General features: G+C 45.7%; 1 protein-coding gene across 15 annotated transcripts in view; it reads right to left on the bottom strand.

Moving 5' to 3' along the window:
- The window catches only part of tspoap1 (TSPO associated protein 1), a 54,218-nt gene extending 29,603 nt beyond the window's left edge, over positions 1-24,615 (bottom strand). For 13 of the 15 annotated variants that reach the window (XM_086160858.1, XM_086160846.1, XM_086160848.1 and 10 more), the window contains exons 1-3: positions 23,652-24,520; positions 1,053-1,160; positions 701-829 (exon numbers count right to left, since the gene is read on the bottom strand). In XM_086160858.1, the coding sequence (XP_086016984.1) occupies positions 701-829; positions 1,053-1,160; positions 23,652-24,491 (1,077 nt within the window). In that variant the 5' untranslated portion in view covers positions 24,492-24,520. Of the gene's footprint in view, positions 1-700; positions 830-1,052; positions 1,161-18,457; positions 19,731-23,651 lie in introns of those variants that run through there. The other 2 variants (XM_086160845.1, XM_086160852.1) reach the window with 2 other exon arrangements.
- Positions 24,616-26,807: the final 2,192 nt, after the last annotated feature.

Here is a 26,807-nt window from a genome sequence, read left to right as displayed (position 1 = left end):
GAACCATTTACCCGAGCCGCTCATTCTACACTATTTCATTTATGGTAATGTATTTACACAATTACTAATGCAAAATTTGAAAACAAACCTCACTCGTTACATCACAAAGAAGCACATGACATGCTGTTACTCGGTAAAATGAAGAGGCTTGTTTTCCGAGAAACAACAGAGCTTCTGTTTACTGTATCGAAAGATCTGTTTTAAACAGGGAAAAAAAAACAAAAAAACTAAAGAGGTTGTTTTTGAAGACGGTCTAGTAAGCAAAATTAGGATTGTTTTAGAAACAGAAATTGTCGGGTTAAAAAAAAGACCTTTACATTTTGCTGATAAGTGGGCCCTTCTCATTTTTTAAACATGAGATTTAATGGTGCTGGTCTCAGCAGCGAAAACCCAAACACTCCCCGGTGGATTAAAACTGTCCTAAATGTAAGTCGCTCAGACTGCTCTTGCAGTTCGTTCTATGGAGGCGGTGAAGTGCACAGGAGTGACTTGGAATCTTCCAACAAGGCTCGCATTCATCACACCGTGAACAATCGCGAGTCTCTCATTAACGGACGCTGTGCGACGATGCGGCAAAATGAGTGGCGCCGCCGGATAATGAGCCGGTCCCGACGTTCAGGTCAGGGTGGTGGGTGGGTGGGTGGGTGACGCTCGCACCGGCCTGCGGGGCACCAGAGGCCCTCCGTGCGCAGGGGCGTACCACTTTGAGGTTGGCCTCCTGCAGTTTCCGAGCCCTCTCCTCCAGCCTCTTCGCCAGGACAGCCAGCTCAGTGTTCTTCCTCCTCAGCCGCCTGACCTTCTCCTCCGTCTCCGGGGCGCTGCTCTTCCTCTGAACATATGGAGAAGGGGGGAAAAAAATAGCATCACAATGCCGACAGCAGAACTATTCAGAGGAGAAATGCAACAGCAGCAGCCGAGTATCCTATGCCTCTGCAACCGGTTGAAATTAAGAACATTCATGCTTTTATAGCTCATGAACACAAACACACTCAGATGTCGTGGGCTTTCATGCAACCTGGACAATTTTACACCCCTGGTATTTTTAGTCTTACCAGCAGGCCATTTTCCTCCCTCAGCGTTGTGCACGTCCTCTCCAGCTCATCGAGCGCTCGCAGGAGTTCCGAGTTCTGGTGCAGCAGGAACCCGTAATCTGTGCCGTTCTGTGGAGGGTGGACGAAGCGGGGAGGGCAAAAGCACGGTGAGATGAGGGGTTCGATAGTCGCGGCTGAAACGTTATTTTGTGAAAATAGGGTGCGGGTGTTTGTTTGGGGCTGAAAATGAGGGGCTACAAAAAAAAAAAAAAAGGCCTCCGTCTGCTGTAAGCCGGTGTTTACGCAGAGCGATCTAACGCCGGCTGACAGATGACGGCTCGCTGAATAGACTTTTCATTAGACCAGTTCAATCGGCCGACTGGCACTGAACGGCTATTATGCAGCGCTAACTCAGCATCAGAGGAGGCAGAGCGCCGCTCCCCGTCGCCTCGTGGGGGGGGGGGGGAGGCAGGAAAAGCGCCGATTGCTTCTGTAATGATTTGATTCCGGCTATTTTTCTTGCTAACGCTCTACATGCTGGTCATCATCCTCCATCTAACCCTACCAGTGGTCCCCAACCCGGTTGTTGCAATGAACCTGTTCAAATAGGTGTTTTCTATTGAATGCAGCTCTTTTTGCTGGCACTCCAGGACCCTTCTGGTGTCTCTTCTTTCTAAATTAGCTCTCCAACAATGACATTTGCTTGCGGGCCATTTTAGCGAGGGTTAGTTTGGCGACTTATGCTGTAACTTCTCAGTTACAGACTTTAAACTGAGGAGCCTCACTGGAGTCGCAGTGACGTAACAATCAACAACCAATAGATGAGATACGACAAAACCGGAAACCAAACAATCACCAGAGCGGTATGAACGGCACAGGACGTCCCCATCAGTATGGACTGACACTCGAAAACTAAACTCTAAAAAGCACTCTTCAGATGTGAGCCTGTTCTGTATATTTCCTGTGCATCTTGTATTTGCAAGTGTTATTTGCAGTCCTTATGTCCTCTATTGTAAGTCGCTTTGGATAAAAGCGTCTGCCAAATGTAATGTAATGTGAGCAGTTGTGAGATGATAGTTTTCCACCAGTCTTTTCCAAATCTTTTCAAAGTCTCCAGATGTGTCTGTCTCGATATAAGTTGACAAAAACCCTGAGATAAGTGCCCTAGCAAAGGCTGCTGCCGAAAGTGGCAATTTTTCAAAATGAAATACCCGGAAGACGAATGAAAATAAAATAGATTTAATTTTAAATAACTTTATTCCTTCTTTGTGGCCTGGTACCAGTGAATGAGGACCTCCTGCCTGGAAGGTCCAAGCTAAGCGTCCTTCCACCAATACATTCCCTGTCCCATTAGCCAGCTGGCCATATCTGTACAAAAGGCTGAACTCAACCAATGGGTTTGGATTGGCCCATTGCTGCGTTGGACTCTCATGATATCCTGGTTCAGCTCACAGGTCTCTGGCATCTTTTTTGGGGATTTGGCTGCATCTGAGAACCTCCAAAGTAGGTTATCGCTGCAACTGTTCTAAGGTGCCTCTTGTTCTGCTCACTTTTGTAGTTCTACCAAACTGGACAGGAATGGAAAATTCGAAAGTCTCCTTGAGGACTTCTGACAGTGCTGATCTTTTCCCGTTCAAATTGGATTTGATGCTCCGAACACAAATAACAAGCCGTCTCTTTAATCGGCCAACCGAAAACCAGCCGTGGCAGAGAATCGATGGCGTGATCATCAGGGACTTCATCATCCATGAAACTTCTGACTGGTTCATTGATTTTTTTTTTCCTTCGGTCTGCTCTTTACATAGAACTAGAAGAATTCGGCACTGTGTTGCGCTCCACCTCCTGCATACTTTATACATCTCGCATGTAACACAAAACAGATGGCAAGGTGTGCACATCACGGATCAAACAGTTAAAATAATCCAGGTCCTGTAATAATCCCATTAAAGATCACATGACAGCACATAGCGGTCAGTCCACTTCAGACACGGAAATCTCCACTCGCCCTTCTGACATTAATACAAAGGAGAAGAAAAACAGAGGTGAAGGTGATGGGAGGGTTTCCGAGTCACCAAGTCTGATGCCCGGGCGAAAAAAAAAAAAAAGTCGGAAATAAACTTCTGGAGTGGCAGCGTGCTCTCGTCATCTCAATAGTTAAATATAAGGAAGTAATCTGAGCTCCTTATCTTGGGTTTACGACAGTATCACGCGTGTTTGATAGAATGCCAAATCTCTCAATCTTTACGGTGACATAACACAATCAAGAACCAATAGATGGAGATCTAACAAAATTGGAAAAAGGAAACCTGGTAGACAAACAATCGGCAGAGTGTCATCGGCAGCAGGGACGCCCCGATCAGTGTGGCGTGTCCAGACAGAGGAGGGGATGATGGAGCTGTGGGCAGAACAGGCCGGCCCGGACGATGCCAACTCTCTGACATATCACCACTGAGCGGAGAAGGAAAAGAAACAGACTGAAATAGCAGAGGCTCTACAAATACCCGGGGAAAACGTTGCATGGTGGGAAAAAATGCTGAAAGAATCTTGCTTAGTCTTCTAAATAGTGACCATGGAAGATTCACAGTCTTTGTGAAATCTCTAAAAACTAGTCTTTAGATGTGAAAGGTTTTTCCGTGAGTCTTTTCAACGGTCAACGGTCTCCCTGTAGCTCCTGCTTGACGCTCAGCAGGACAAAGTGCACAGACGTCTGTCTCTACAAGTCCATCCAAACTCAGGGGACCTCGTTACTAACCTCGCTTGTAACGACGCAACTATATCAAGCACCCCGATGGCACAGGGCGGTGTGAAAACCATGCGACCGTCGCCTTGCCGGAGCTCGGGTTGCCACGGAAACCAGACGATGGGGTATCCGATGGCTCCGGGGGCGGGGGGGGGGGGGGGGGGGGGGTTATCGCGGACGAGCGTACCTGTTCTAAGCCGGCCCTAATGACCAGCTGTTTAGCGGCCGAGCAGCTGAGGCTCGCCTGTGTTCAACCTCCAGCATCGTCGCAAACACGAAGGCGTCGCTTAGACCCCGACGAACCGGAGCCAAGAAGACCAGATGCTTTCAAGGTCGACGCCGTGCGAACTCGCAGGGACGATATTATGACAAGGGACGCCCGTGAGGGAAAATAAAAGGACGACTCGGAAGCTACTGAGGAGAAAAGCAAAAGGACAATAAAGCGAGTTGAAAGATAAGGTCCAACATTAAATATTCATCAATCGGGAACTTCACTGTGTGAAGTTCTTGATTGCTGAGGGACAAAGCCGAGCCCATGCAGCTATAAATGTAACAGCACATCGTCAGGCGATTCCCACCGTGGCCTCCCAAATTAGCCTGCGTTCTGCTGAATGCCCCGAAGCGCCGCTGTGATTGTGGCCTGCCACTGCCGGCGGAGAAGGAGATGCTTCGCAGACAAAGTTTGCAATCAATGTTGGATTAATGGGAGCAAGTGCTCTAATATGAATTGACTTGTCTTTTTTTCTTTTAATTGCGAGGAAACGGTGGATTTAAAAAGAAAAGCTTCAAAACGACGGCTGCCTCGGTTTGGAACTGCCAGTAACATGGAGATAATTACGGATTTCTCACTTCTATCCCACCCCGGGTATATTAATAGAAACAGCACACACATCTGAAACCCAATACTGCGCTTTGACTTTTTAAGTACAGCAACAGCAAATTCAATTTCAAATCCAAGAGCACATTAGCTCTGCTGCCAATTTCTTTCTTTTTTTTTTTTTTTTTTAAATGTACTGTATCATTTGTGTTCCGTGTGCTCTGATAAAGACATTACCCTTCCCACTTAATTCTGTTTTCAACATGAGAATTTCATCCACACAATGGCTGTCGCGCTTCATTCCCAATTCAACCGAGAACTACAGTATTTATTTCAAACCATTTAGTGTTTCCGCCGCTCCGGTCGTCGCTGCGGACGCCTGTCGACATCGATGCCTCTGACCGTGAAGATAATCTCTTATTAGTTGGGACAAACGGGGACATTGCGGATCAGGGAACATACAAAAATGTTCAGATTAAGACAAAGCAAATAAAATCAGCCGCAGTGTTTAGCATACATCGATTACGCTTTGGCAGCTGGCCACAAGATCCACGTCGGCGGCCAAGTATCGACTCCGTTAATCGCTGTTTGAAACGAGTTTAATCTTTTTTTTAGCCGCGTATCAGCTGCACGGGGTGGATTAATTCGATGGAGCTCTCTCTCCACAGTCGCTTTCGTGAAGCACATCTTTAATGGCTAAAAGACAGGGTCTTCTGGCGACTGCGCGTCCTTGAGCGCTATTTTGCCATCAGCGAGGAGGAGTCTGCTCGTCCGGCCTCTTCCTCACAGGACCGGCGGGCTAAAGCCCGATCAATCACCTCAGAGGAAGCCCGGCCAAAGCAAGCCAGCCTATTCTAATTCTAATGATGTTGGAGTCCGTCCACGTCTCGTTGCGGTTCCCTGGGAATCATATTGAGACGTACCGAATGGTCTCCTCCGGGTATGAGGTAATGCGTGGCCTCTTGCAAACTTGAAAAACCGCGCTGCTCCCACTGCCACAAAGAGGCTGCAGGTGGTGAGCTCCGCTCCGGCATTAGCATTCAGCCGCGTCGCCGCTCCCACAACGGCGGCGTTATCATACGGGCCCGGGCTCAGTGAGCGGGCAGATGGATCTCGGCGGCGGGAGGGCCGGGGGCTCCAGCCGAGCGTCTGCCGGAGGGTGGGGGGGGCAGAATGGAGGCATCTCCCTCTGCTCTGTTTGAAACACTGACGCTGTTTCTGTCGCAGTGAGAACTTCTCGCGTTGATCATTGTTTGCGAACTGAAAGGCTGAGAGGATCGTTTTTGGGAGACGTTTTTCTTTTTTACCGTCCCTCGCCGAAGGCACAATCGGCCTCAGTCCGCACCTCCTGAGCACAGAGCTCTTGTTTGTGATGCCTTTTTATATTTGGGATCAGAGGGATCACAATCAGAGGGAAAATGCAAGCCTTTTGAGAGTGTTTTAGCTTAATAAAAAAAAAAAAAGCCTCCATATCCAGTGTGCAGTCTTGGTGTCCTCGAGTTCTTTCCCAGTAGAAGCATCAAATTTAATCATTCACTCATTATCTATACCACTGGGGTGTCATTGGGCTAGAAGCAGGCTTCACTCTGGATGTTCGACCATTCACCCTCTCCTTCACACATCCGGGCAATTTACAGATTTGTTACGTTATGTTTATGGAGCGTGGGGGGAAACCGGAGAAAGACGCAGGGAGAATGTGCAAAGTCCCCCTGCTGGAATTGAAACCAATTGACCTTCTTGCTAGGAGGCAGGAGTGCTAAGCACTGCACCACCGTGATGCCCAATCTAATTTAAAATAATCACATTCATAGCAAACTACAAATCTTGGTAAAAAATCAGGAAACAAATTTAATGTCAGGCATAGATGAGTTGGATTTTTTTCATTCTTGCGCTATAAGGCGCACTTAAAATCAGTACATTTTCTCAAAAATCAGCTGTGCACCTTATAATCTGATGAACCTTATGTATGAATTCTTGTGCTTACTGACATTCAACCAATTTTATACGGCCCACTGCGTTCAAACATCTGTCAAAATGTTTTAGTGCGACTTCGGAAAGCGGTGAAGCCGCTCCGCTTGATTGATTGTCGGACCGTTCCCACCTGACACGGGGACGTATTAAACTCGGTCCTTGGTCGAATATGGGTTGCAACGTCAGACAACATTAGATAATTAATTATGTAGTGCTGGAATGCAACGTTGTTCCAACTTCAGGTGTCCGCTATTGCTGGAAATGATAAACCAATCAGAAAACAGTATGTAGTACGCTTACCTCCGCCACTTTTTGTAATTGTGGTATGCACTGTGCTTAAACATAATATTACTGTATATCAGTGTGTATGAGGACCCCTGAAATAGCACCTGTTAAAAGACATCCTTATAAAGCAGAATTCAAACTCAAGGCGATCAGTCACGCAGTAGATCATGGGAATGGAGCAGCCGCGGAAGAATTCAACATGAATGAATCAATGGTACGGAAGTGGAGGAAGCAAGCGGATGAACGGCAGCGAGTAAAGAAGACCAAACAAGAGTTTCCAAGGGAACAAAACGAGATGAATGAAGTTCGACTAAACTGACTGTTTTGAATTGCTTTATATATCGTATGTTTTATCACGCGCCTTAATCACACGGTGCACCATATCAACGGAAATAGACCTGTTCATTGATATTGCACCTTATAATGCAAAGCGCCTTATGGTCTGCAAAATAGGAAACTCCATTTTAGTGTTCTTCCGTGTGATCCGTTACTATTTTTGCACTGACTGGTGGGAGTTTCATGTCTTCACTGATCGCCAGTGTCCGGAGAGCAGGTCATCTCTTAAGTAGGATGACTAGTTATTGCAAAGTAGAGCTACTCTTCCACTATCCTTTCACACAAAGTCTCTAACCTACTTTGAGTCTGCTCTGGCAGCCGCTGTGGAAAAGAAAAAAAATGGATGGGAGCGAGTGGCACTGACATCTCTGAATAAGGGGATCGGAGAGGAGGATGAGAAAGGGAGAAAAAAAAAACACATTCCAGTCCTGCACGGTTTCCACTTTCATTACTTTACTTCCTATTGAGCAAAATTTCCCATTAGGGAGACATCATTGCAGCCCCTGTCAATCTCAATGCTGCGGGAATTATAGGTCAAATAAGCAAGACGTTGCTCACAAATATTTACACGCGTCAATGGAGCTATCAATGCGGAGGAAAAAAGAGAAATGCACTAGAAAGGAAAAAGGATGGAGCCGCAGAATTGGGCCTTGAATTCTCCTGGCCTGTGGTGGCTATTACACTCTCAAAAAAAAAAAAAAGGTTATTACTGAATTATTCAGTTGATTTTTCATACAACTAAAAAAAAAGAAGCATGAAATACATCTTGTGTGTGATGTTTAAAACCGTGATGCCTGCAGATTTAGGGATGAAGCGGATACATTTGAAACGACTTCCAAGCAAAAAGGGAAAAAATTAATGCTCAATTTCAAAGCAATGTTTAACGCGAGCGAAACTACTTTAGCTGCCTGTCCACGACCGCGGAAGATAATTAATGGTACGGGGGGGGGGGGCTTTTTCTTTCATATTCATAAGGTCACATGAGCAGATGATCCTTTTGTCTGGCGTCCTCGACATTTGGAAACGCGTTGTCTGATTTCACGGAAAACCGTCGAACGTCAGCATTTCTGGCTGACAGCGAGAAATCCCCGGCGATGAGCCTCTGCGCGGGCGGGGGGGGGGGGGGGGGGGGGGGACAAAGACGGGGACGCGCACAAAAGGCAAACAGACACAAACGCGCCACGGTGCCATTGTTAAGTTCTTTTTCAGACAAGACGATTAAGGCGGGCGTGCGGCGCGGCTTCGCCCACACAGGTTACGGCATAAACAAACGGCTGATTGCACCGTGTTCTGACGGACTCTAAAAACCTTTATATACCCCGGCTCACTTTGTTTTGTTGCAAACAATAAAAAACAACTATAAACAAGCCGAACACCAGTGAGCGGCAGGATGTGGATGGCAATCTTCCACTCTCCGTTTCCCTTCAGGAATCAGGTCACACACTTTTGGGTTTGGATTTTGTGCTCCAGCTCCTCTACGGATTTCACTGAACCAGCGTGGATGAGGAAAACTGCTGAATCTGATGATGTGCCTAAATTAATCCGGGCCTTGTCTGCTCAGGTGGTGGGTGGGGGCCTCCAGCTGTACATACCACTCCTTAAGCACCACTTGTTTGGAGAAAAGACTCCCTAATAAAGATTTAATTGCCAGCGGGGGTGAAAGACCGCCCTCAGCGGATCATAACGGACGCTACGATTTCAGTGGGATATTTCAATCCGGGTCCTGTCGATGATTCTCTTTGTCTCCCGCGCCGAGCGCTCTCCGCTGAGCTAACGCAGCCCGTCTGTTCAAGGGGAAAATGAAAGATCCTCCCAAGCATTTCCTGCAAGATTTCATTGTCTCATTGTCATTCTGCATCTTCCTGGTTTACGTTTTGAGCGTCGGCGTCTGGAAAACAACAACAAAGCAACAGGAAATACGCTAGAAATCCCTCTATAATGAACGAAGAGGGGATTTGAAATGATCTAACCCACATGCTAGGAGGTTTCTGTTTTTTTTTATGATCCTATAGATGCACGCGTTTCTTTGCTCTTCTCTGTTTAAAAAACATGAACAATTTCAAAATTATTCATAAGGAAAGCAGCACAAAGCCCCTGGATAAGCAGTTTTTGTCTGGAGGTGTTTTATGGACAGCGGCTCCTCTCCCTCTACTCATATATAAGTCATGAAGAGGCACTATTAAGTGTCCTCTCAAATCCCCCCTGTATTTATCAGGCCTGGTCTCCCCAGGGGTACCTGACGGTGACAGATTGAGGGGGGGTCTCTCTTATGGCGTTCGAGAACAAAGAAGCGAAACAAGACACCCCCTCCCACCCAGGGGCATCCAGGAATCTACACCCCCACCACCATGCAAACATCCCCCCTGGGTGAGGTTAAAATAGATAAATAAATATAAGATTCAGTCTGGAAAAGCTTGTTAGTGGGTTTTGTTCAGCATCTACAATGGGATGTACTGTACTGTATGTGCACTGAGTTACATTCACACATCTTGTTTGCAGCTGGACTCCATATTGCTTTTGTTTGGTGCAAATTAATGTCAAAGGTCAGATCTGGATTTTTTTATCTTTTTGTTTCTTTTCTTTCAGAAACATTTAACATCCCCGTGAATGTTCCCGTGAGCGCCAGCGGACCCGGAGATAATTGAAGTTTTTAGCCCATTGCGTGAGCAACCGTGAGCCGTGGCCAACACTGAAACCGCACATCTGCTAGCGTTCCGTTGTGGAAGAGGAGGCTCGGGCTTCTTGCTCATACCGCTGCCCCACACGCACCGTAATTAACATTCATACGAGCGTAGCCGCAAATATAAATGTCATATCTCCTAAGGCTCGGGGGGCTTATTACGCCTGTAGACGTGCGCCGAAACATGTGGTGCGTTAAAAGTCAAAAAGACCGGGAGCGGGGAAAATAATTCAGTTTACGGTGGTATCAGCAGAAAACGCGGAGATGGGAGACAAATTGTTATGGAGATGATTTGTTTTTATTCCGCTACCCTCCACGGGCCGAACCCTGACGGCTTCAAAAGAACATAACCCTTAATCCTATCAAAGAAAATTGCATATGCATACTAAACCCCCACCGCCGCTGCCGCCCCGCATCACAGCAACAACTGCATTTGTGGTGTGGACAAAAGACACACTTGGAAAATGGCTTCATTGAAACTGCAAAGACGTTTAAAACCGCATCAGTCAGGATGGCCGCGAGGGCGGGATGACTTTTATTAGGCCTAAGATAGACTATTCTGGAGAGTCACAATGTCCTTTAGAGACGCCGTGTCACTGACATCTTACCATCGCTGCTAAGCAATTGGCTGCAACAGTTGTTCCACACGACATCATATGCAGAAAAACACCACAAACAAAAAAAAAAAAAAACTGACAACAAATAACAACAAGGCTATGAGTGTTGGGAGGCTGTGTCGCCAAGTGACTGGTGAAAAACGAAGCGAGTGATTAACACATTCATCCAGTTCCACTCCGGAGATTGGGCAGACCCCCCGCGAACCCCGCCGTGTACTTCCCCAAATGGAAGTGGCCTTGAATAATTGAAAAAAACGCCCCCGACCAGCCGCGCGGGGACCTCGCCGCCGAAAAGAAACACTCCTCCAAGTCAGTCACTGTCAAGACAGCGGATTTCCACAGCTGGCATCCCATTACCAGGCGCTCGCCAATAAAGGGTTGAAAATCCCCATGGACGCCCCCAAAGAACAGAGGAGTTCACGGTGAGCGGCGGGAATTCCCCCCCGTTCCTCCATCACCTGCCCTCGGGGCAACACTCTAAACCATTTCCAAAATATATTGTCACGTAAATCATATCGACATAAACCGTTTTGATGGGGTTTGATTTCAGGGTGCTTGTAGTAAGTGTCAGTTAACAAGTGATGACTTTTTAAGATTCGAGGTTCAAAGTGTTTATTGTTTGGAAACGTGTTTCCCTGCACGATGAAATTCTTATTTTGCCGTCCGCAGTGAAGCCAGACAGATCGCAACAAAAACACAAATAAGTGTATTATAGTAACAGGAAAATGAAATGGTACTAACTGGATAATGCAAGTTAAAATAAAGCACAAAGTGAAATGCGAACAGTCATGTTCATGGGATTGCAAGTGGAGACAGTGCAGATGGACATCTTGGAAGTTGAGTTCAGCTTTGGGTGTGCAGACTCACCTAGTGCACATTGTGTGCAGGCACTTCGGTAAACTGTAAATCATTAAACGATAGTGTTCATAAAGGGCTACAACTATAGTTATTGTAGATAATATGACATAATATGACGCTACTTTTTTCACACGCTTTGAACAATGCGGCTTAAACCATTTTGGGCTAACTAGCTTCATGCCGCCAAAACATTTAGCTTCATCGCATCCGACCACTGAAATCAACATGAAATTCTGAGGCTGTTCAATTCCAACGCTGAAGAAGACGACTAATGGTTTTAGTGCGCAAAAAAGCATTTCCAGTGCATATCTTTGGGTGTTACCGGTTTTTATTGAATTAAGAGTTAAAAAAAAATGTTTCTGTGTAAATACCTCATGTTACAACATGGACACCTGCAGCTTATAGCGAATTGCAGCCTATATATGTCCAATAGATTTATTTTGTTATTTTTGCCTGTGCGGTTTATATTCAGGTGCGCTCGATAGTCTCGAAATTACAGTAATATATCCTTATAGAGATTAGTTATATTAGCTGTATTTCTGTGTTTTTTTTTTTTTTAATCAAACTTCAACACATATAGCGTTATTCTCAATGTGCACAATAAAAACGGTTAAAAAGTGAGTAACAGCAATAATCGTTATTCTTGCATTCAATATGACCCCTTCAAAAAAAAAAAAAAAAAAACAGCACTAAAAATGTTGATATTGTATATTTCACAGATAAGTTTTACAAGCCCCTTCATATGTAGGATCACACCACTGTTGTTCAATGTATTTTAACTTTAAACCCAGTTCATCTCCGATTTGTTCTGTAAAAATACAGCGTGAACGAGAGAAAAGACACACCGCTCTCTGAAAGCCGGAGGGGTCGGGCGGCAGAGGCCCATCGGCCACCACGGTAAAAGCAAAGGGCGGCTCTTGCTTGTCAGCGGGAGGAGCGTTCATACCGAGAGGAAGGTGATACAATGCAGACTTGAAGGTCGCTCTGCGGAGCCATTAACAGTACGAGCGGTACGGATGGCGGGGGTCAAGATGCTGAGCAGCTGTGATACTATTCAAATGCCACTTTTACTTTAAAAACAGAAAATCTTTACAAGTCGCGGTCAATTAATGTAATGTTGGTTGAGCAGAAAAGGCCCGTGTCACGTTTCTTGACATTCATCCGATCAACAAAATTAAGTCTCTGTTCTCCTTGCAGTGAGACGGTTCCCATCAAAAGGGGGAATGGCAGGGAACTGAAACCTTTCTGTGTCCTGGGAGGAGATCCATGAAACCAAGAAGATCGGCAAGGGAGAACGCGAGTAGGGACAGTCGGAAACTGAAATAATTTCTTCACAATACATCAAGAGTTGATGTCCAAAAGTTCTGCTCAAGGTGTGAATAAAGACCCCTTAAAGTCGACTTAGAATTTTTCTCCTGCAGCCAATGGAAGGAGAGCATGTACGGTTAGAGGATTCCAGCATTAGCGTGTTCATGCTCTAAATTCAATACTAAACTTCCAGTCGTGTATGCATAACCCATGAAAACGCAGTGGTGGTTAAAAATTAGCGCTGTGAACCGATTAGCCTGACCACGTCTGGAAAAGTGGTTGACGAAGCTGGATTGCTTACTTAAAGGGACAATTGCAACAAAAGGTTGTCCTTTGTCTGCTATGTCTGGAGCTCTAGAGGAAAAGAGCGTTGCCTCCTCCTCCCAGGGACCAGCCGATGGTCACCAATTTTCCAGCACAATAAGCAAACAAAACAAAAATGCTTCCGGCCTCCATGGAGCTTTTTGGTGCGACCCTAGAGTCTGGAAGCCCAGACACCTCAGGTAGCAAACTGCAAAGGCATTTACGCCATGATTTAGGCTAACATGTTTTCAGACAAGCTGATATCTCAGCTGTGGCATCCAAATATCCATCAGCAGACGTCGTGGGTTCTTCTAGGGCTCATCCTGCATCAGTCGGAGCTAACGTTCTCATGGCCCGGCAGCTTCTGAGGGACATTGCTGACAAATGACGCCCCTTCAAGTCTGGGCTCTCTGGCTTACAGACAAATAGAAGTACAGAGGTATTTTTAATTTGTTTTTTTTTTTTTCCCCTGGCTGTTTTTATCCTTTAACACTGGTCCCCATTGACCTTCAGGTTACCCGCCTCTCTACCGGCGCAATTCATCCAATGTTATGTATTTTACAAGATGCTCTTTCAGCTCACTAGTCAAGTTCGGTAAAACTAACCATAAAATAAACAAATACTGATAGATCTTTCCGTGTCCCTGATGATATTATTTGCAAAAATTACTTCGTGTTCTCTTTCGTACCATCTGTGAATTCATGTGGAAACGAAACACTAAATAAAGTTGTCAATATCTAGGTCTTTTAGAGACTCATCAGGAGGTATGGCATGTGAATTTGAAAATGATTGGTTGAGGGAGGGCACTAACCTCATGTTTATCAAAGAAACAGAAAACAAATTGACTGTAACTTAATTCATAAATGAATATATATTAGCTTGCTGAGATAACTGATAGAGTAATATCAATATAACAAAAATATCATTTTCGTCCTATTTCTAGATGCTTTTCCGGCCCATCTTCACATTCCACCCTTCTACAATGTTGCTGTGAAAAGGGCCTGATCCGCGGACGTAACGTGCTTTCAACATACTGAGCAATGTGTTGTCTCACAGTGACCTCTGTAACACCCCGTCTCCGCCTCGCCGAAGCCAGACAGCCAGACACCGGTGTTTGGGCTGGGATTCAGTGAGACCAACCCTCCGGAGGCTTCCCTTGTGCTCCTCCAATCAATTATTTACCAGCCGTAACATATTTAGCCAACAAAAGGCGCAGGAAGAACGAAACCCCGTATATAGCGGACGCTGGAATTAGTCTGTTTCTTCTGTGTATTTGAAATCAAAATCCCAAAGTGTTGGTTTATGACTATGTTCACCATCATGTGCTCATGTCTCCGCCATTGCACTGCCCCACTTCCTGCCATCCCGCAGGTACAAACTAGGTCGGCAGTGACATACCATGTCAGAAAAAAAAAAAAAATTGTCACTTCTCACTAACAGATCGTCACTTTCGCGCCTTTCGCTGTCTGTCACCTGACTTACATGTGTTTTTTTTGTTTTTTTTCTCGGGAGGGAACGGAGCCCGGGAACGGTGACTCCACCAGGAGATAGCAATCAGATTTATCTTCTCATACCGGCTGGCCATGACAAATAAACACCTATGCACTTGGAATTTGACTGAAGGTCACTCGTGATTAATTTTACGCCGTGGGAGCCGACCTTTTGACATTTTTGAAGAGACCTGATAGATATATCTGATATTACTGCATGATATTCCCCTGGGCTTAGTCCAACAAAAACCCATTTTAGAAGGGTATGCTTGAGGATGTGCACAAATAGTCAACACGGCTATTTTTCAGAATGTTGTCATAGCAGAGAAAGCCAATGCAAGTGGATCAGACCATGTTTCAGCCCGATAACTTAGTTAAACCCAGAGTTGCTATCAAGCTACCCGACCAAATAAACCGTTTGTGTTGCATGACAATATTTAATACACCAAAAACGACGTTTCGCGAACTCACATGTTTTGACCGTGTGGTCCTTCAAGACCTACCAAGTATTTATAGCGGACGGATCAAATCGCAGACATCCCACTGAGAAACTACAACTGCAATATTTGGGTTTCTTTTTTCAAGCTATTTTTTCTTTGTTTGTTTCATGAGAGGTCCCTGATAATAACCAAGGAAAAATAAACACGTATCTCCAGTAAGTCCAGACTTGGCAGCAGCTCCAGTCTGACGCATGACAGATTCCAAGCGCCGGCAGCTAATGTAAATAAAGCAATGCCATCGCTGCGCTGCTGTAAATCGGGACCGCCCCTGTGAATTCAAAGCGGGCCAAACGTGTTACCGCCGGTGCAACACGGAATGTGAAAGCGCTCGCGAGGGAGGGAGGCCGGAATGTGCCAGCCCGCGATCGCAGCTGAATGCGGGTGCCAATCGGAATATAAATGCGAGCGGGAGCTGGAGGTGCGTGAAACCGGCGATCATTAGAAAGGCGCCCATATGGTCTGCAGACAGGTGTTTGAGAGGCCGGGCCGCTGAGGGACCACACAGTCAACAAGCTCATTAGCCCCAAGGAAAAACACAATGAGGTGGACAGACTGACATTGACAACTGCTTCATGTCATCCATGCTGATGGAATAATATTAGTTTTTTTACGAGGATTCTATTTCAATATTGTCACCAGAGCAGTCTGGTGACAAAACATAATGTTTTCACCAGCTGATCTGATCTCCTAAAACCGGCTCATTTATGACGCAAAACCTTCAGCCAGCCTTAAGGGAGCACAAAATTTCTACAGGTGATAAAATAAATTAAACTCTGACACCCTGTGTAGAGCGACATCACATTACAGCATACAACTAATTCAATTTCCCTCAACTATCCTCTCCATCCCTACTTTCACCTGCTGAGTAAAGACGAACAACTAAGAAATGCAAGAACCAAGCATTGTTTTCTTCATCTTCACGGCCGCCAGTGTGGGGTAAGACAGCCCCACCCTCGCACATCCCTTCACACCTCCTGCCTTCTGGCAGAAGGCACTGAAGTTCCTCACAGCTAGCTTGCAAGATTGCACAAAGGGGGGCAATTTCTTAATATATAACTGCTAATGTAAAGTCAACAAACTAGAGTGGAATCAATCCAATATTTCAGTATATTACGATCCCTTATAACGATACAAAACAATAATATGTGCAAATTTTCTCCAGGAATGACTTCATCCTTTTTTCTACAGCACAACATATGGTACTTTACATACGCAAGAGGTGTGAAATGAGCGACTGAGCTTGTTTTAATTTGTCAGTGTCAACTGTTGGTGCAGTATGTTTACACCTGTACTCTCATCTTCATCTGTCTCTGTCTCTGTCACATAAAACGGTGTTCAAAATCAGCTGTTGAGTTTGTATTAGCAAAAAAAAAAAAAAAACAAACAAAAAAAAAAAAACACCACAAAGTACATAAACAGTGGATAGACCCATCTGACACTCACAGACCACAGTATGAATTATGCTTAAAATTATAATTAGCATTATAAAACCTTTGATTTGTTATGACAAAACCAAAATCTGCATGAAAACAATGTTGCTAACTGATGAATCGCTTGGATTCGAATTGCAGCCTGCCTCCAGTGGCCACGCGGAGACCTGCAGCTGTTGGCTGTTGTGAGTTCGCTGCTTGTCATTTTCACGGCCAAACAAACCAAATGTATCGGCCTTCCGAAGTGGCATCTCTATCTCACACAATGTCATTTTTTTTTTTCTCCACCGACTCCTGTGGGAAACATTGCATTTTTTTCTAACCGCTTAAAGCTAGGTTATGGTGCGGCTTTGCAGAGGCTTATCAGGCGGCGTGGGTTGGAAGTGGGCTAATCAATGAGTGGAAACGCTATAAAAACCATGAAAGCCCAGTGGAGAAAGAGAGTCCACTGCTAATGGGCAGCTCAAGAGGCCGAGTCTGATACATTGACACTATAAACCAATTGCAGCTAATCAAGTTGTAATTTTTAAAACCACCTTGGCAGATTTCTGAGGAGTGCAACTAAATGGTACCCAAACTTTCTATTCCCCGGGCCAAGAGCCATCATGAATTATATAGACGCAGAAAAATCTTTTATGTTCTATTTATAATCCCCGTCTATTCGGGAGGGGGGGGGGGGTTACTGAACATGATGTAACCTTCAAGGTACATTTCCACCCGCTGTCTCTCTCCCTGCTAGGGTGCCACTTTTGTTATAGGTGACTGCACTTTATCAAATTGTTTTAAAACGCATACCGCTGTACAAAAACACACACACACCGAGTCATCAATTATGGGCAGAAGCAGTGATAAGGAAACAAAAGGGCAATCATGCTTCCCCCACTGCAAATAATGCAGTAATCACGAGCAAAAAGCCTGACAGCCCCCCCAGTGGAAAAGAGCGCCGCTAACCCCCTCTGGTCTGAAATGGCCAAATAATCATTTCTAATGCTTCATTTAATTCTCCATCTCGGCATCTGCGGCCACAGATCTTCTGCTGAGCTGTGTTGGCAGTTCATTACCTTTTTTTTTTTTAGACTAAACCTTGATAATAAAGTGGCAGAGGTGGCAGAAATGGTTGCGCCGAGAGCGCTTTCCTGCTGAAATGATTTAATTCTGACTCGACAGGGGTTACCGCTCAGCCCATCAGACAAAGGAAAGACGGTGGAATTATGGACAATTTGAGATGGTTGTAGGGGAAAAATACCACAGAGGTGCTGATGACTACCGCCTGGCATGCCTTCCGCAGAATCTCCTAAATTATTGACTATGGGAACATCCACATCGAATGGTATTTATTTTGTCTTCAACATCCTGAAGACACCTTCAGGAAGTTGTGTTTCTCTTTGGTTCCTCGGATGGAAATGTTGTTGAGCCTGTTTGCCCCCCTGACACCCAGCAGCCCTTTCGACCTGCTTTGCTGCGTTTGAAACACTTCAACCCTTCACAATCAATGAGCTCTTGGAAATGGAAATGCAAAGTAAATATTCAAGTAATGATTCATTTAGGCATGTTTACCAGTTACTAGTTTTTCCTAACGCGATGTCTATCGCTGGACTGGCTGCATGAGAATTCATCAGCAGAAACAATCCCGTGGGAGCCGTATTGATTTACAACTAGCCAACATTAATTGGATCTTCTGTTTTCCTAACGGGATGTAGAAAGACGGTGAAAACAGGAACAAGGTCACCGTAGGTCAGTCTGTCATTCGACAACGCACAGCAGGCATGCTGGACACAAGTCACCGACAGCTACTGCAATGACGGTGTCATAACTGTTGACTACTAGTGCTAATAATAATGGATATAACTTTTAAAACGGGAGTACATGTAGCCCTAAGGCAACTTGATGTTACTGTAAGGGGTATGTGGGGAAATTACCCCAAAAAACAACGTAAATAACTTTCTATATGACACATAAAATAGATATCGTCATTGCCCGTGGCACCATTACAGCCCCCTGTAGACTTCAAGTAGATGAAACGACGTCCCCAAATGTCCAAAGTTGTTCCAGAAAGATCTCAAAACCTAAAAGTTTCACATGCCCTCTTACCTTCCGGACGCCTTCGGCTTCAAAACCATTGAGGTTTGCATAAAGCGAGTGGTGCCTCTTTCCAAACAGGGATGCCGAAGTGACACCGGCGGCCGGGGGCGTTGCATTGTCCGCGGGCCCTTGTTGTTTCTGGCCCTGCTCATGCTCGGGTCTCCTCGCGTCTTGCCGGGTCTGTCCGAGAGCCCCCGGCTCGTGGGGACCCTCCATCTCTTCGCGTGCTGAAGCAGGGTCGGGCTGCTCAGGCCGAGTACACAGGTCATACATCACGCGCTGTCAAAGTTAAACAGTGCAGATGGGATCAATATGACCGAGTAAGGTGCCCCGCCAGTGACCAAGCCATCCCAGGCTCTTTTTATAGGATGCAAGAGAATTACATTTGATCTGGCGGGTTCGCAATGTAACGGATATCTATCTTTTTAAGCACTTTTTAAAAACTGATTTCACAGCCATGCTGACGTGTCCGAATCCCAGCTACAGACGGAACTGACTTGTTCTCGGGCCGACATCGAGGCCCATGAATTTTTTACATCCAAGAAACGCTCAATGGCGCAAAACGGCCTAGGATTTGTTTCTTGTCCAAAAACGCATGAAGCCGTGGTCCGTGTTCCATATCCAAAACAAAGCCTGTTAAAAATGAAGCGGTTGTAAAGTACGTCCTCTCCACGGATGCGCGGCGACGTTTTCCAGAACGAGGACAGTCATTTCCGAAGGGATCTCGCATAGTTTTGGACTTGATTTCTGTTCTGGTGACGATCCAGTGACGACAGCCGTTCGGTTAGCATTCTTGAGCTCACGGTAACCAGTATGCATTACAGGAGATTCGACGGAGCCCGTTTCTTCATGCCTTACCGCGCTGTCATCAGAGGGGGGGGGGGGGGTTGTTTGTTTGCCGGCACTTGTCCGGCAAAGAGAAAACACTGACCTGTCCTCTTCTTGTCTGACGCGGCGTTCGAACTGGAGCAAGGCCGGAACAGAAGGAGGCGAGACGTGCAACGGAGGCAGCGAGAACGCTGCAAAAAAACAGCGATCTAACTAACAGGTCTCCACTCCGGTCCGCGTCCTCTCAGTGTGTCTGAGATGAGCCTGGCGTTTTGACTCTTCCTCTCGTGAGTGTGTGTGTGTGTGTGGCGTAGGAGGGGGTTCGTCTTCACGGATGCTGCTGTGTCTTACTGCATTCATCCCGATGCAACAAAACACGGCAGGCTGCTTAATCCTATCCTGGTTGCAGCGGCATAAAGGTGAGGAAAAAGGACGGCGGGGGGAAAAAAATAAATGTGTGTAAGACGGCGAGTGTCGCCGAGAGGAGGGGGGTAGGGACGGCTGCCTCCGCCGCCCTATCACAAAAAGGCAGGCTCTCAGTCAGGGCCCAATCGCTGCGGCGGCTGGAGCTCGTTTCCATGGAGATGACGCTGGAATGATGTTGGCTCCCTATTGATTGTTGGAGAGGCAGCGCACACTGCAACACAGGGAGGCTGCAGGAGGCAGGCAGAGGAACAAGTGTGTCCAGACTAATTTCGGTGTTTTACTGCAGTTAAACACTAGAGGAGCAAATCACACGTCTGACAAGATAATGGCTGTTCGAGATGCTGCGGTCGCTCCGCCATCCTTTGAAGGGTCTGTTCTTCAGTAAGATCATAAATCGTCTGACGGTGCAGAAGAGCATTATTTATTCACAATTAAATCAGACCTCACGAGAGGACGAGCCCACTAGAAGGAGCGTGAATGTTTTGATGGAGTCACAGAATCTCTCCAAGTCCCTTCCATTTTAGATTTGATTGAGTTATTTGGATTTTTTTTTAAACAGACACAGAAAAAAAAAAAAAACACAAAAGATTTGCGGTTTGGAAGAGAGTCATATTTGGATCTGTCCTTTAAAGCTTCGGCGAGATCTCTTTTTAAAAGGTCCAAGATTATGTGTGCTGGGATGGTGTTTGCTTTAATGAGGCATTTCCTCCCACAAACCCTCAGAGATTTGATATTATATCATTACAGGGACAAATGGAGTAGCTTGTAGCTCGAGCTAGCAGGCGTTTCATTCATGAACTTAACATACAGTACACTGTATTTCTGTGCAGGTATTCACTCTTGTCAGTCTGAACATGACAAGTGGAAACGCTCGACGTTTTTCTTTAATTATGTGAACCTGGTCGCGGTTGTTGTGGTGCCCACGTCTGAAACATCATCAGCTAGACGTTGCAGTTGGAAAGGCAAGGAGTGATGCCCCTGTGAGGGTCAGCATCTGCAGCTCAACACTGTGCTAAACCTCGGTTCTGATCTGGGATGAAAACAATGCACGGCTGCGGATTCTGTTGCAGTGCCAACCCAACACTGCATCTGAGCCTTTCCTGGGGGGTTGTGGGCATCTCTCGTGTCACGTTATATCAACCGTATTCAAAAATATTAGTCTTATAGCCCAAGGCCTACACAGATTATATATCACAACAAAACGATGCAGATTGATTTTCTTCTCGTCTGGACCGCTCAGTTACAGAAACGGAAAAAAAATTCTAATATTTTGACTGCTGCAGTTAGGGCGAGCTCCCGACTGCGGTTGCTTTGATAAACTGCAAACGATCCGCTTTCTACTCCTGTGAAGGTCAGTGAAAAACCCAGTCTGTGTGAGACAAAGCTAAGATCAGACAGCACAGACTTCCCAGCACCAAACACCATGGTCAAAAATGTCACAGAGCCATCACTCACTCTGAAGATATCTTTTAACTGGACAAAGAATCAGGGAACCAGGGAGAAACGGATGGGTTCTGACAGGCAGGTTAAAAAAAAAACAACTGACCAGACAACTCAATCTCTGTTTCTATAGTTCATTCACTGTCAATACGATGAGACCCTGCAAGGCAACCTTCTGATACGACGACAAAACAAAGAAGGAATGAAGGAATGTCGCGAAGCCGTGATGTGGGGTTCAGCTCCATCATGGTCTACTGGTATTGGCATCGGGTCACACTGACCTACTCTGATGGGCTCCCGGTCTGCCTGCCACAATGGAGAGCTGTCGCTAAAAAACAGCTGCCGCTCATGTTCTGGGCTCAACGGGGCTGGGAACGGCCAAGGGAACGTCTGAGATGGGATTAGGAAAATTCACTACAAATTCAAGAGCAGCAGACAGTCTGCAGGACTCAAACCCCACCCTACGTTTTCAAATATTGTCATAAAAAATGCCCGCTGCTGTCTGATATTATAAAGTATATGATATGAAGAGTAGCAAGAAAGTGTGATATAAAAAGAAAGATCCACCTCTTAATCCAGCAGTAATTAAAAGGCCTTGGGAGTTGACCCGCGTGATCTATTATGACTTTATTTCATAACCTGAATGACGAGGATTTAGATAAGACTGATAACCTTGTTAAGTCTAAGATTATGTGAAACGAATAAACCCTCTTTTATCACAGCGGTGACACAGTTAGAAGTATTTGGTCCTCTAACGGTGAGTAGCTGGCCGACACTCAACTAGCCAGCTACAAACATTGGTTTGTTGATATTGTTGCAGAGTGCCCCTCCTGCAAGAGCAGCTGCTCCACCCCGGGGTGGCAGGTCGGACTACAAGAATTCACTATTATTCTGATGATCGCCGCCTCCTTTCTATTGGGCCGACACTGCTCCGAGGATCAGCTGTCACCATGGCAACCTTAAATTCAGTTAACATGTTCCATCTGCTTCGGATTTCCTGTTCTATCTGTTTGGGTCGGCCCATTCTCAGTCCATCCTCCCGCTGCGAGTCCTCCTCGTTCAGGACCTCTGGTTTCTTCATCGGAGTAATCAGTTAGTGGGGTCTTAAATGACAACCATTGATACATTTCCAAACTCCAAAATGTACCTGGAAATGTTTTTCTTTTCTTCATACACACAAAGGCTATTGCTTTTTATCATGTGTTTAGCCTACATTCAGCCCATAACTGCCAAACATTTGAAAAGACGTTAAAAAACGAATCCGAAAAGCGGACGCGAGCCTTAAATGTCCTCCAAAAACACTTTATGTCAGTTGTTGTGGAAACAATACACAGCTGTGTAAAACAAGCACCAGGCCGTGCAGGTATTTCTATTGCAGCTTAGTTCAAGCTTTGTTTATTTATTCATTTTCCTCTAGGAGAAAACATGATTCTAAATTTAAATGAAGCCCACTGACCCACTTCTGCCACTCTACGATGTATTAACATATCAAGACACACACACACACACACACACACACACACACACACACACACACACACACACACACACACACACACACACACACACACACACACAAATACAAACACTGTGATCACATACTGACAGCAACAGATACTGTCAGCGACATTGACACATTTTACAACCAACCGTACCAGTTGTGTCTCTTCCATACTCTGCATGGAGAGCAGCGGCTTTGGCTTCAACTATCTGATAGCGGATTAAACATGCTTTGTTCACATTACTGCAGCTAAATAAGCACAACTGCTGACTTTTTAATGAGGTTATTCTGCGACGTAGGTTTCATCACGTATGCTTTGTCAACAGCCTGGGTTTGGATTTATCGTGTTTCTTTTTTGCAGATTTATTCATAAAAATGAGGATTCCAGGTAGCCGACATTTATGTTGCCGTTCAAATGTTCTAGTGAAGAATATTGCTATGATTTAAAAACGACGCTAATCTTCTTTTGTTAAACACAAGAATGCAGAACTGCAGTCCTTGAAATCACAGGGCAAAGATGTATTTTCTCTTCCTCTCCATTTTCTAAGCTTCATCATCAAACTATTGTATCTTGGAACCTGGGAGACGACCAAGCATTAGACACGCCTCTGCATTCACGTTTGCTCGTCTGCTCACCTGGAAGAGGGTTCGCTAAAAGTGGCTCGAGAGACACGATAATTTGAGATGTGGAGCTAAAAAGCAGCCCGGTTAAATTCTTAGCATAGAAGGGGTAGGGCAGGTCGCAACAAAAATAGATGATAAATAAGGTCAGAATCTGAATCAGTAACAAGCCGCTCTATCTCTGGAGCGGAAAAAGGTGAAATATTGAGGTTGTGAAACACAAAGGTGAAGTTTAGCTCCCAAGCTCCCCAAAGTACGGTTTAAACAACTGTGTTAAGAATCTGTGTGAGCGTGATTCATGCCAACGCATGGCTGTAAATGTCTGCGACACAAACCTGCCGGCAACATCGACAATCAACTTGTTTCCGAAAAGAAGAAGCTGCTCACCTCCATGTTTCTGTCTGTGCATTTGGAGGGCGTTGACTCATCTGACCCAGAAGGGGGCTGGTCGTCCCATCCTCCGAGGGGAGTGTCGCAAGGGTGACAAATTTTTAGCGCACTGCTCCAACAGGTGTCCACGACTGCGGCGGCGGCGGTGCCGGTGCAGGGGTCAGCTGCACCCACGCCCCAGCCTGAAGGCTGCCCCCGCTGACCTGGCTCAGTTTTCTCAGATGAGGCCCGCTGAGATTTATTTAGCACCGAGGATCTAGAGTAGGTCAGCGCGGGCACGTCCTGACAGATGCTCCTGCTTTCTATTTCGCTTTTTTCGACATAACAGCCGGGATGTCCTCCGCTCTGCCTCCCCTTCAGAAGTCTCCCATGGGCTTCTAGCAGGTGACAGAGGAAGATGGCTTTCTCTAGCTCCAGTTCCTGCCTGTGGTGCAATTTATAGACTCCCTGCTCGACATTTATCTTCCCAGACAGTGTCAGCAGCAACTGCTCCAGAATTGTATACGTTTCTCTGCTACACAAACAAAACGCCTCCTTCCGATTGGACTCGCTGACGTTCACCTCCTTCGCCAGCAGACGCCATTGTCGGTTTCCGCTTCTTTGCTTATGGCTCCCACGCTTGGCGGTCAGCTCCCGCAAAGCCTCCTGCAGCTTCCGCTCTGCTTCTTGCCGCAGGCGCCTGAGGTCCACGCAGAGGCGTCTGCGGGCCCGTTCCGTCCGCTTCTTCTCCCCTTCCAAGTCGGCCCGCAGTCTCTCTAGCTCCTGCCCGTAGTCCGTCCGGCCTCGGCAGGGTTTCTTGGAGGACAGTGCCAGAGGGTTATCCCAGTCCCTCCTCATGACGCCAAATTCATTTCACGGCACAACATGCAAAGAGGTGTGAGATGCTGCTAAAGAGAAGAAGTTCAGGTGGCGGTGATGGGTGGTTATCAGACATGCAGCATGCAACTGTCACAAGGGGGGGGTCACTGAAAAATGAGAGCAAAGTGAAGAGGATGCGAGAGTTAGGAGTTAAGACAAAAAAAAAATGTGGTCTGATGTTACTGATGGACAAAGCAAGAAGAAATTCAAAATCCCGGAGCACGGTGGAAAGAGAGATGGTGAAGATTTCTCTGCAAGAGGGATGTGTTCAGAAAGCAGAGAGCAGCATTCTGACAAGTAGCAAATACACAAAATGAAATGATGTGATTATTTAATGATTTCCCGTGGCCATAATTAGCCTCAAAACCTCAGCAAACAAATCGCTGAGCATCCGCCAACCAAGTGGATGTGCCTGCCTGGTTGAACTCCCTATATTTTCCGATTCGCTCGACACTAATCAAACTTGGCATGAACTTGTGCATGGCACATTTAAAACAGGGGGGAGCTGACAACCTCAAAATTCGCTTTGCTCAGCGTACTGTGTGACTGACGGAGCTTTTCAACCCCTAAATGCAACAAGTCAACGGCTAGGCTTTTGGTGAGGATAGCGGGGAGCTACATTAGCCAGTACGCTAATGACCTTAGCTAATTAAGTTTATCATAATTCACATTAGCAGCCCTACAGGTAAACAATACAAGGGGTGGAGTAGGGGGGCACGGCTGAAACAGGGAATCCCCCCCCCCATCCCCCGATAATTAAATAGCAAACTGTCAACTAAAACACGACCTGTTTGCTAAAGATAAATGTAACACCAATTAAAATCTTACTCAGTAACTGTGTCGGAACCCTCTCTGGCAATTAGCCGCGGCGTCAGTTAGCAAACGTTAGCTTAACGGTTTAAGTTTTCCCCGTCGGAACTTACCTCGTCGTGGATATTTAAAGAAACTTTTTCCCCACTCAGACGCCCTTTTCGTGAATGGAAGCAAGTCGCGTTTGTTTTTAAAAGTCCGTTATCTGGCGGCGTGGGCCAGGAAGCGGTCCGCGAAGCCACGCAGGAGGGCGTTTGTTTATCTGTCACACAGCCACCGTCGGTCCGGCGTCATTCTGCCGGACACTCGGGGATCGGTGATGCGTTCATGTCCGGCTCGGAGCTTATCGGGCGTCACCCACCGCTTGTTCAAACAGAGGTTTTCTTCAGCTGTTCACAAATGTCTCCATAAATTAACACAAAACCGGCCACAACTGACTTACACTGTAATAATTTGTAAAAAAATTGTGATATCCCGAGTGTGACTTTCAACAATTTCCACCAAGGGATTAATTACTTAGTGCGATTCTGTTATCTCCGATTATTTGAAGGCAGCACAACTGACCAGTGTGAGTTGGGCGCCCCCTAGTGGCAACAAGCCACCATTGCAGCTTCTAACCAACGCTCGAGAGGGAAAATTCCTGTTGATTTACTGACATTAATCAGAAAGAAAAACATAAGATTATTCTTCAAAAGTACAACATTTCTGTCACCGTTCATAACATCTAAATTCATAGTTTGTTATCATTTTATCTGCTTAACAATTATAAAAAACAATATTAAATACACATGCAATTTAAATAAACAGAGAATCATTTGCAGAGTGACAAATATACAATATAACTCTTTCAACATAAGCATTATTGTCCCGCCTTTGACACCTTTTGCTCATGTTTGTGGTGAAACATCTATCTGTTAAGTAATAGTTCAAAAATGCAATCCGTGTCCAAGGCTAATGTCAATCTACATGTAACTTTTAAGTAAATATTAAGAGAAATGACTCAAGTTTTAAATTGCAATGCAAGTAAATGATTAGTGTTAGCACTGTTATCAGTGTTACTGCCCGCTGAAACGCTGTCAATCAACTTTTCTGTTCAGACACAAGTTGGCCATTCAGTTATTTTGAAAACAAGATGGTGGAGATGAATATCATCGCCGCATTCTTCGTTGCAAACGTGCACTTTGTTGATTGTCTGCTGACCAAACTGCTAAAAAAGAGTTCAATGAAGCTCCCCAGGTTGTCATCTCAAAATAATGATCATTGTTATGGACTTTATTGACCCACAAGGGGCCAATGCACATTACTTGAAAAGGAATAAATACGGCAGTGTGTGTATGTGTGTGTGTGAGCGAGAGAGAGAGAGAGAGAGAGAGAGAGAGAGAGAGAGAGAGAGAGAGAGAGAGAAAGCAATTCTATCCTCAAGAGGTTGAAACAGTCAGATATGGCTAAAAATGCATCCCGGTACAATCGGTGTATCAGTGTGTC

Source organism: Fistularia commersonii, chromosome 15 (genome assembly GCF_037954325.1).
Source record: "Fistularia commersonii isolate RoL2024-O1a breed Wild chromosome 15, RoL_Fcom_v1.0, whole genome shotgun sequence".
Taxonomy (NCBI): Eukaryota; Metazoa; Chordata; class Actinopteri; order Syngnathiformes; family Fistulariidae; genus Fistularia; species Fistularia commersonii.
This window is presented reverse-complemented; position numbering and strand designations above follow the sequence as displayed.